The 10837-nt window shown below is 45.0% G+C and overlaps 1 protein-coding gene across 2 annotated transcripts; it reads right to left on the bottom strand.

Annotated features, from left to right (window-relative positions):
• Nucleotides 1-2382: 2382 nt before the first annotated feature.
• On the bottom strand, nucleotides 2383-6947 carry LOC147625961 (uncharacterized). 2 transcript variants are annotated; one of them, XR_015268746.1, is made up of 3 exons: nucleotides 6242-6939; nucleotides 3990-4289; nucleotides 2383-3142 (listed from the first exon to the last, which is right to left on the bottom strand). XR_015268746.1 is itself a non-coding variant. In XM_086817505.1 (2 exons), exons 1-2 carry the CDS (start codon nucleotides 6893-6895, stop codon nucleotides 4128-4130), a joined length of 816 nt encoding a protein of 271 aa, XP_086673631.1. In that variant the 5' UTR covers nucleotides 6896-6947; the 3' UTR covers nucleotides 3889-4127. The 2 variants fall into 2 exon arrangements, 1 of the variants encoding a protein (XP_086673631.1); XM_086817505.1 differs by lacking the exon at nucleotides 2383-3142 and having other exon boundaries at nucleotides 3889-4289; nucleotides 6242-6947.
• Between the last annotated feature and the right edge of the window lie 3890 nt (nucleotides 6948-10837).

The raw sequence follows: 10837 nt of genomic DNA, 5'->3' as shown, positions 1-10837 counted from the left end.
ACTCTCTAAACTCCAAAACAAAAATAGTTCAAAATAGCCACACAATTAAGATATTCAAAGTGCTAAGTTCATCCCCCTTATAAGGAAGATGCCATGCAAATTCTAAGCTTTTATGAAATTAGAGAGCTCAAACTTGGGTAAACCAAACCTTGAACCAGCAAATGCCAAAGTTCAAATTGTTCATTCATGTATGGTTAAGGCTAAAGGTTTTTTAAAAGTTAAAATTTCCATAAAAAATAATCCCTTGGTTGGGTTCATTAATTATATATTTTAGTTAAAAAACCGGAATACAATAACCAAAACTATAAAGATTGAGTTGTCGTCCTTATTTTGGTTGGTTGGAAAATAAATTTTTTATCCAACATCACATAGGAAATGAAATTGTGTTGAGTTTAATTTTCTTTCAAAAATTGACCTTGTATGTTAGCACCACCTCAAAAACTATAGTTCACAACTTGTTTGAATATGCTCCTTAAGATCACAAATATGGCATTCAATCATACATACTTTAAAAACTTTACTTGTTGATGGAATATCCAGCCATACAAGCTTAAAAAAATCTTTACTTGTTGATGTGTTATGTGGCATAAGAGTATAAGATATACCTCGTAACAAAAATACATACATTGACTTGTCAAAATTTCTTTAAAACGCATTATATCGCATTCCATGTGACATATGAAGGAGCTATCAACTTTCATATGTTAGTGAGAAGTTAGAAGGTCTTACATCAATCGAAGGATAAGGGTGCATATGTGTGCGTGCACTCGCAACACTTTGTATTTTAAAAATAACTACTCACTTTGACAGTTTTGAAGTTATCATTTTAATGGGGTGATTCACAATGCATACCAATAAAACAAAAGAGTAAAAACTTTCCTTATGTCCTGGGTAGAACAACCTATTGGCAGCATGAGACCTGATGTGAAGATATGGACTAAGAAAGAGTTCATGGAGGAACAAACTCTAAAATGATGCACTTATGAGTCTTTGCTTGTGGCTGGGGTGTTATATTTCTTGGGACCACTCGTCTTTTGTTTGGCAGGAGGAGAGGTGGGATCAAATTTGTGGCTTACATAACGGTGAACTGTGATAGGATTTGAGTGGCATATGTTAAAAGTCCACTTATGTGCACGCCTCTACAGAGGTTATAAATATAATTATAATTATGTTTAAAAAAACCAAAGAGTACAATAAAATGACCCCAAAAAAAAAAGTGAAGCAATCCCAGTTAGTTTTTCCGCGTTCACATTCCCGGCATGTCCATAGGCATAGCATAATTTACTTATACAAGAATCTTGACTATAAATGAGAGGGTGTTGTTTAGGTGCCGAGATGGACAGCCCACGTCCAATTTCTACAGTTTAATGGCTTGTTTGTCACGTCGTTGAACTGGTCGTAGAATCTCAAGTTTGCGTTTTGCCGTAGTTTTCAGCGGTACCTACATAGTATAGAGGCTAAGACCACACACAGTAACCCACCTCAGACCATCCATTGTGAGGAAAAAACAGAACCATTCTCAGGCTTCCCATGCATTCATCCCGCACCCGGCAATATGCCTGGCTTCTCATATATGGGATTATTATCTTTGCCACTTTGGTCTTGGTGGAGGCGGGAGAAGGTGGGCGGGGCGGAGGAGGAGGAGGAGGAGGAGGAGGAGGTGGTGGTGGTGGTGGTGGAGGAGGAGCAGGAGCAGGAGCAGGAGGTCCGTTCTCAGGAGGCCGTTCAGCGCTTGGGTTGATCGTGGCAATTGTGATCATTGTGCTTGTGTGATTTGCGTTGAAGCGCCAGGGTCCCATTGTTGTATGATTTGCGTTAAAGCGCCAGTTAAGGTGAGGTTTTGGTTTCTTATGATGCAGCATCGCGTGCATCAGCGACAACCTTTCCCCTCTTTAAATGTTTTTACACACTTGGCCTCCCCGTCGTGTAATAAATGCATGTCTATGAAAATGCCCACTACCCTCCATTGCGTAAGAGATCAAACCATGTAAATTTTTGTGAAGTGGAGGCACAATGGATAATTGGGCGGAAGGTGCCTCGTGTATGAATTAGAATTAATTTTCTTTTAATCTCTCCTCGCTTGACACATGAAATTTTTGATTGCATATGTGCTACTGCGTTTAACTCTTTGTGCTATCACTCTATGGAGCTTGAACTTTCTAATATCTAGGCTTTTAAACTTTGATTATCCAAAAAAAGGCCTTCTAATTCACCTTCATGAATAATTCGTGCTTTCTTGACATGACTTTATAATATGATGTAAGATTTTTTCTCAAATAGCATTTTTAGCAAACTCATCATTAAAACCTCTCTCTCTCTCTCTCTCTCTCTCTGTCTCTCTCTCTCTTGTGAAACCACTGTTTTATCTTCTTATATTAGAGATCCCTCAAATCGACAAGCTCTCATTAAATTACATCTAAAAACAGTGGAAAAGCACTTCATAGTTCTGCTGCAGCTCAAAACTATCATGCGCAGCAATGACTGACGTAATGATCGACAGAACCATACGTGCGTGTCAATCCGAGGTGGTGCAAACACCTCATAATTACTATCCATCCATATTGTCTATATAGGCCCAACATCTCGCCTAGGCAAAGAAAAAACCATATTCCTGCAATCTGGAATATCTTCCAAACATCCAAATCATTTTTCCAAATGTCACCCTAGGGAATCTTGTTCACATATCCGAGAATAGACGATTCAAAAAATCCCTTGTGTCAGTGCATGTCCATAGCAAATGATGAATACTCTCCATCTAATGATTGCATCGCAAACAATTTGGGGCCACAATGTTTCGCTTGGCCAAATACTCTCCTACCAAGAGGCGTTCCACCGTGGACTTGCTCAGAATTCCACCAACAAGAAGTAGCAGCTTATCAGCAGGATTGAAGCATGATGTCACATTTGGCAAGCAAAATGGAGCGAGGACATTCAGCACATACCCAGTGCCCCTACAGAGTCTCAGATTTATCTAGATGGACTTTGTTCACTCTCCCACGGCCCCACATAGTCTTTCTCTGCACCTAAAGCCCGGTACCCGTCTTCGGCTGTGGAGACTTTAGGCATCACTCAGTACTACTGCCCCCTTAGTGTGGCTCTTTCCCCAACTGGACGTAGTCTCCCTTCAAGAGTGGCCTACACTCTTCATACAGAGTAGAAGGCCATAACCTTGATTAGTCACTGAAATCAATACAATGTCTACAAAATCATAAAAAGACAACATTTCAAGTAAGACCTTGCAGACGTTAGTTGATAAGTGAAATGTATAACCAGGAAGACCTACGCAAGGCACCCACTGCCCAGATTGACTTTTTCTTTTTCTTTTTTTCCGAGAAATTGACTTTTTCTTTTGTCTAGGCTATGGCTAGTTAATGCCACTGCTGACAGGCTTATGGCACTAATTGAGCATTAGCAAATTAATGGCCCTGACCAGAGTGACTTATGGCACCTCAATGATACAGCATAAATGACTCGTGAGCTCATTACTGGGTACAACTGACTCAGGGAAGAACCCTTGCGAAGCAAAGACCTGGAGCAGGCCTATGCCAGGCTCAAGCTTAGCACATAAGGGATGGGATGGGACACCAGAATTTGGATGTTTAATGTTGGTCTAGCCTCAGGCACATTGAGGTGCTCCTGGGTAAGCTACAACTGGATGATAGGCAGCCTTACTGACCCCCCTCTTGAGGGAGAATTGTACTTGTCTGGCTGAGAAATGTAGAGATATTGCAGGCTAACGATGGTCGGGAGATCCTCATAACACACATGGTAATGATCTGGTTTCATACTCCAGTACTTTGAACCTTCACAATCTAAAGCAAAAATGACAGACAGTAATAGAATACCTAAAAACAGAAAAACTAAAGCAATCACAAAGCCAATACCTCAGAATCAAACGCCTATCATATACATCATGATTCCAAAAAGACGGATACATGTGCATTCATAAAGTTTAAACAAGAAACAAAACCAAACATTGTCCTCCCCACCTGATGCACTGTATGGGATGGATACAATTCTTGCCTAGAGCTTCAAAATTTCTCGAAGTTCCCAATTAGATAGGGTCTTCAGTAAAACAGTCCGATCAAGCTAAAGTTCACTCTCCTGCAAGAAGCACCATGTAGCACCTAATAAGCAGGAACCTTTTCAGCATCATCCAAAATACTCAACCTGGTTGGCTTGGCAAGGAAATCAGTGAACTCTTGGAATGGTGACTTTGTGAATCGAGTCTCTCGCCATAAGTCCGGAGTCAGAAATCCATATGTCTTCAGTAAACAATCAAAAGTTGCCTGTAAAATAAGAAAAAAGAGAAAAGGACAGCATGAAAAATCTCAGGCATCAAGAAATCAATTCCCAATAAACAAGCACAACTCCAATCATCTCAAGTGTTTGAAGCACCAATTTGGAAAGCCAAAAAAAATTCAAACGTCACAGCTTGAACAGATTTTTATTAACCCGCAAAGACAAACATACAGTTCATCACCAGAACCAAGAGGACACATGTCAACCATTTTCAAAACTAGGGGTTTTGTATAATCCTATGGAGCATAAGGCTGGTTGAACAGCAGCTAAACCTAAGTCTGGACTAATATGACATGCCCTCACTCCTTCAAGATACACCTTAAAATTCACATGTACACGAATTGATTCTACACACAATCAACAATCTACGCATGGTAAGAAATCTCAAGACATATACTCTGGAGTCCGGCTTCAGAATGTAACATGAAAGACAAAAACTTCATCATATATGCTAAGCATCCAACAGGAGACGAATTCCCTAGAGTCTAGACTGCCTTAAACAAAAGAGGTTGCAAACCCATATACAAAGAAATCATGATGATAACAACATTAGACAAGTGACAAAAGCCTATCAAAAGAGATAAAAAGGCTTATTTCCTTGAAACAAGTAGCCACTCCATTATTCTTCTGATAACTGGACGGCAGAGCGGCCCCATCTTACCACCTCAAGTTTTGTTCTTAAACCAGCCTAATGCGGTTTAAAGACTATTTCAATACCATGAAGACAATGAAACGATTTCCATTAAAAAAGGAGCCCAAAGCCATTGATAAGGAATACAACCAGAACAAACTTCAAACAAGGATTTTGATACAAGACTGCATTTGAGACATCGCATGGCTCACAAAGAAATGTGTCGTGTGCACAGACTGTATCTACCGTGTGCAACACACGCACACAAGACTAGCTTCGTGGCTTGGGGTAGCTTGGAGCTAGAAAGGTTGATTGGCGAGCTAGGCTAGGGATGAACTGACGGGCGGGCGCCCAAGTGGGGACGCCCGATGACCGGCCAAGAGCCTATAAAAGGGTGGCCAAGGTCAATCAATTGGTCATAGAGTCTCACGAGTCATTGCAAGAGCTCTACGATCACGAGCCTGGATCTAGTGTAGACATGCACCTGCTTCATGCAACCGAGGCCGGCAACAGCCTCGAGGCCCGCAAGGGTAGCTCCGTAGCGGTATGGGACGTCACGGGGTAGAGATTGGTCGATACGTCTTGCTAGTTAGCTCAACTCGTGGCTTGGTGGAGACAACCAAGACTTACGGATATGTCATGTGCACAGAGTGTATCTACCGTGTGCAACACGCACACAAGACTAGCTTCGAGGCTTGGGGTATCTTGGAGCTAGGCAGGCTGATTGGCGAGCTGGGCTAGGGATGAATTGACGGGTGGGCACCCAAGTGGGGATGTCCGATGACCGACGTCCACACTTGGGCGCCCGCCCATCAGGGCGCTCGCCCGTTAGTTTATCCCTAGCCCAGCTCGCCAATCAGCCTGCTTGGCTCCAAGCTACCCCAAGCCTCGAAGCTAGTCTTGTGTGCGTGTTGCACACGGTAGATACACTCTGTGCACATGACAAAAATGTGTGGCCAAAAAATTGCCACAATGAGCCCCATGAACGGTGGAAACAATATGCATGAATACATATATTGGGGATGCAACTAGCTAAATCCAACAGTATAAACAAGGACTGTAGATTTGGTTCAGCCATGAAATGATAGATAGTATGCACAATCGAATGAATTGGGCTTCATTGATCGGCTATGGAGGCCACCTTATTGTATGGCGTGCATCAGTAGGCCAAGATACATGGGCAAAGTAACCAAATGAACAGCCAGTCACCAAACGTACGGCCTGAAAAACGCTAACCAGATGTACGGCCATGCATACAAGCAAACACAAGATTTGTCAAAAGCAACAAGGAGGAGGAAGACAGAGTACCTTCACAAAGTTCCCAAGGGTCTTAGTGGAGCCGCGGGAAGAAGTGAAGACATCCTCAATACCAGCAAACTGCAGAACCTTCTTGGGCACGCGGGCAGCCACAATGCCTGTACCACGGGGGGCAGGGACGAGCCTCACAGTAACAGAACCACACTTGCCAGTGACCTTGCAGGGGACGGTGTGAGGTTTTCCGATCTTGTTCCCCCAGTACCCTCTCCGGACAGGAATCACAGAGAGCTTGGCAAGGATGATGGAGCCACGGATCGCCGTCGCCACTTCCTTGCTGCACTTTACGCCGAGGCCTACATGGCCATTATTGTCGCCGACGACGACAAACGCCTTAAAGCGGGTGCGCTGGCCGGCGCGGGTCTGCTTCTGCACGGGCATAATCTTCATGACCTCGTCTTTGAGGGCGGATCCCAGGAAGAATTCTACGATCTGGTGCTCCTTGATGGGGAGGGAGAAGAGGTAGATCTGCTCCAGAGATCGTATCTTGCCTTCCTTCACCAGACGCCCTAGCTTCGTCACAGGTACCCACTTCTCCTCCTCTTCCCTCCTGGCTCCCCTCCTTGGACCCCTCCTGTCTCCCCTCCCCCTGTCGCCCCTTCCCCCTCCTCGCCCAAAGCCTCGGCCAAAGCCTCCCCTTTCCGCCATTGCTTCGTCTGTGCTCTCCGAGTTCGAAGCGTTAAACCTTAAACACTTGGAAACCCTATTACACAAACAAAGAATTACACGCGCTCTTGGTTAAAACGTGCGTGAAGGTCCTGAGTTCAAGCAGATCTACCCGCATGGGCCGTCTTGGTATTAGAAATAGAGTCTAATTAACTAAGCTCATAAACTTAACCACATTAAGAGAGGCCGCTTCCACAAGCACGCCTCCTCGAGCCTCGGGTCTATATGGCACGGTGCCTTAAAGAGGCCCCCCAAGTGGGATCTACGGGTGAGAGGGGCCAATTTTGGGCGGGGGTGATTTGAGCCGTCGGATCCCCGAAAGTAAACTAGGGTCCGAAAGTAAACTAGGGCTGCCGCGCACATATATTAATAAAGGCCAAACACACTAGCTAGTAGAAATTATAGCCTAATGGTAAGACTATGGCCGCTCTAGCGGCACGTCGTGGGTTCAAATCATTCTTTTGCAATTTGAGACTTAGGCAAAAAAATTATAAGTCCAAACTCGGACACTGGAGTAAACTAGGCAATTTGGCAAGCCCCCGCAGGCCGAGTTTTTTTTGTGATCCCTAGTTTACTTCGCAGGCCGAGTTTTTTTTCGGCCCTAGTTTACTTTCGGGGATCCGACGGCCCGGATCGGCCCCGCCCAAAATCGGGCCCCCTCAGCCGTCGATCCCACTTGAACCCCCTCTTAAATGCACCGTGTGATTTAGAGACGAGGTTCCTCGAGAGCACAGGTGGGCAGGCTCTTTGCCCAAGAAAGATGGCGAGCAGGGGAAGGGGCTAGGCGTGGACCTTACAATGGCCACTTTCAGCAGCCATTTAATTAATATCATTTTTTATGTCTAGCAATTTCTTCTATTGCAAAGAGACAACATAAACATCACATAATAAAAGACTTGGAGAGAGGAAACTTGACAGGCAATGGATCTATTGCATGAACCCCAAGAGAAACCTTGGAGATTGGAGTGGCATGTGATTTTCTTACTTACTCACCTGGATATAGACATGCATTCCACCCCGACATATCCACAGATGCATGTATTCCAGCCCGACATATCCACATGCATAACCATCTCCATATATGCATGCATTCCACGTCGACATATATGCATGCATAATCACTTGCATATCTGCATGTATGCCAAGAAGTGGCATAATCTGTTCATCTATATTTGCAATCGGCTTTTGCAAAGCTTAAATGAAGGCTTTGCTCAATAGATAAGATTTCTTGGCCTTGCTCAACAACTCCTCATACAAGATTTCCTAAAGTCCTAGAACACATGGAGTGTGAGGGCAAAAGGACGAACACACCAATGTACAAGAGATCAGAGCAAAACAACACAACATGAAATAGGTGAGTGAGTCCGTATATAATGGTGAGTGAACATATGTACAAGAGCCCTCTTGAGGTGACTCTAAGTAGAAAGACTAGCGTAGAAGCAGAGATGATGTCGTAACCGCACAGTCGATGACGAAAGCTCACGTCGATGTGAGGCAAAGGCACTCCAAGAGGTGGTCGGTGTCGAAGGCTCACATCAATGGATGCAGAGGCACTCTGAGAGGTGGTTGAGGTGATGCAGGTTTTGGTGACAAGGGTGCTATGGTACCTGAGGTGGTAGATGAAGAGCAGAGAGCGTTGTCATCCCAAGTGGTGTAGTGGTGCAAACTCTGGTGACAAGGGTGCTGCAAGACCTGAAGGGTGCAGGCTCTAGTGACAAGGGTGCTACGCACGTGAAGGGCGCAGGCTCTGGTGACAAGGGTGTTGCGTACCTAAGGGGTACAGGTTTTGGTGACAAGGATGCTGCTTACGTGAAGGGTGCAGGCTCTAGTGACAAGGGTGTTGTTTACTTGAGGGGTGGTGAAGAGCAGAGAGGGTTGGCGTCCTGAGTGGTGTCAATGGTGAAGATAAGCAGAGGCTGCGTCCCAATGGTGTGATGTAGTGAGAGTGGGTTGCTATCCCAGAGAGTACTGATGATAAAACGATGATGTCTTGTAGTGTAGAGAGTGGGTTGCTATCCCAGAGAGTGGGTTGCTATCCCAGAGAGTACTGATGATAAAACGATGATGTCTTGTAGTGTAGTAGAGAGTGGGTTTGTTGTCCCAATGGTGTGAGCTGAGGAAAAACGCTGAAGTGCTCTATGTAGCAGAGAGGGTTAGTGTCCCATGAACAGATATGTAATGCTAATGTGATCTATGTGTAAGAGAGGGTTGTTGTCCCATGAACAGATATGTAACGCTGATGTACTGAATGTAGCAAAGAGTGGGCTACTGTCCCAAGGTGTGGTCAATGGTAAAACGCTGATGTGTTGAGGCTGACAAGCGATGATGATAACGCAGGTATGGTGTATGCACCGACAACAACAGCAGCAGCAGCAGCAGATGGTACCGGATATGGTCAAGAAGCGGTACAAGATGATGAATGATGAGGCTATATATAGTATGTGGGGCTGCTAGTCAGCTAGGCTAAAGGCAGCGACCAACAACAAAGACCCACAAAATACCAAATAAAACCAAAAAAGCTAAGAAAATTCCCTTTTCAGGGCTGGACAAAATGATGTTTTTACACACCCCCTCTCAGGCCAAAAAGGGGGCCATGAGAGAAGATGAGAGAATATGATGGATGCCAAGGTCCCACACTGACACACTAGCAGAAGGAATGTATCCCTCTCTAGAAGCAAAGTCTGATAAAGTCAGAGAAGGTGATCGTGATGGCAAAGGTGGTGAACGTGAGTTGATGTAGATGGGTTGATCGTCTCCCAAGGTGAGATCTTGAACGGGGCTCTCCTGAGTAAGAAGTCCCATTCCCTGTGTGGTCCAGATCAGAGTTTGGAGAATCAACTTCTGGTGAGAAAAAGTGGTCCTCTGGGAGTGCAGGTAGAGGATCCATACTGTGTGCTCTCGAGGTGACTTTGAGTAGAAAGAACAGTGCAGAAGTAGTGATGATGTTAGAGCTGAAGCACTGTCAATGCAAAGGCTCGCGTCGATGTGAGGCAAAGGCACTTCGAGAGGTGTTCGGTGTCAAAGGATCACATCGTAGATGCAGAGGCACTCGGAGGTGGTAGCAGTAGCGGAAGATGAGGTGATGCAGGCTCTCGTGAGTCACAAGGGTGTTGCGGTACCTGAGGTGGTAGATGAAGAGTAGAGAGGGCTGCCGTCCCGAGTGGTGTAGTGGTGCAAGCTCTAGTGGTGTTGCAAGACCTGAAGGGTGCAGGCTCTGGTGACAAGGGTGCTACGTACCTACAAGGTGTAGGCTCTAGTGACAAGGGTGTTGTGTACCTGAGGGGTGCAAGCTCTGGTGACAAGGGTGCTGCGTACCTAAAGGGTGCAGGCTTTGGTGATAAGGGTGTTACGTACCTACGGGGTGGTGAAGGGCAGAGAGGGCTGCCATCCCGAGTGGTGTCGATGGTGAAGATAAGCAAAGAGTGGGCTATCATCCCAATGATGTGATGTAATAGAGAGTGGGTTGTTGTCCGAGAGAGTACTGATGATAAAACGATGATGTCATGTACTATAGTAGAGAGTGGACTACTATCCCAATGGTGTGAGCTTAGGAAAAACGCTGAAGTGCTCTATGTAGCAGAGAGGGGTGATGTCCCATGAGCTGAAAATAAAACGTCGATATGCTCTATTGTAGCAGAGAGGGTTGTTGTCCCATGAACATATATGTAACATTGATGCGATCTATGTGGCAGAGAGGGCTACTGTCCCATGAACAAATATATAAGGATGATGTACTAAATGTAGTAGAGAGGGATGATGTCCCATGGTGTGGCCTGTAGTAGTAGGTAGAGAGTTGGCTGTTGTACCAAGGTGTGGTCAATAGTAAAACGTTAATGTGATGAGGCTGACAAGCAATGATTGTTAAAACCCTAAAGATCTCTATAGCTAATAACTATGCATAAACATGCATAAACTAGGCATATA

The sequence above is a fragment of the Cibotium barometz genome, chromosome 23, assembly GCF_041138505.1.
Source record: "Cibotium barometz isolate CiBa-2024 chromosome 23, ASM4113850v1, whole genome shotgun sequence".
NCBI lineage: Eukaryota > Viridiplantae > Streptophyta > Polypodiopsida > Cyatheales > Cibotiaceae > Cibotium > Cibotium barometz.
Note: the sequence above shows the minus strand (reverse complement) of the source record. Positions and strands in the feature narration are given on the sequence as shown.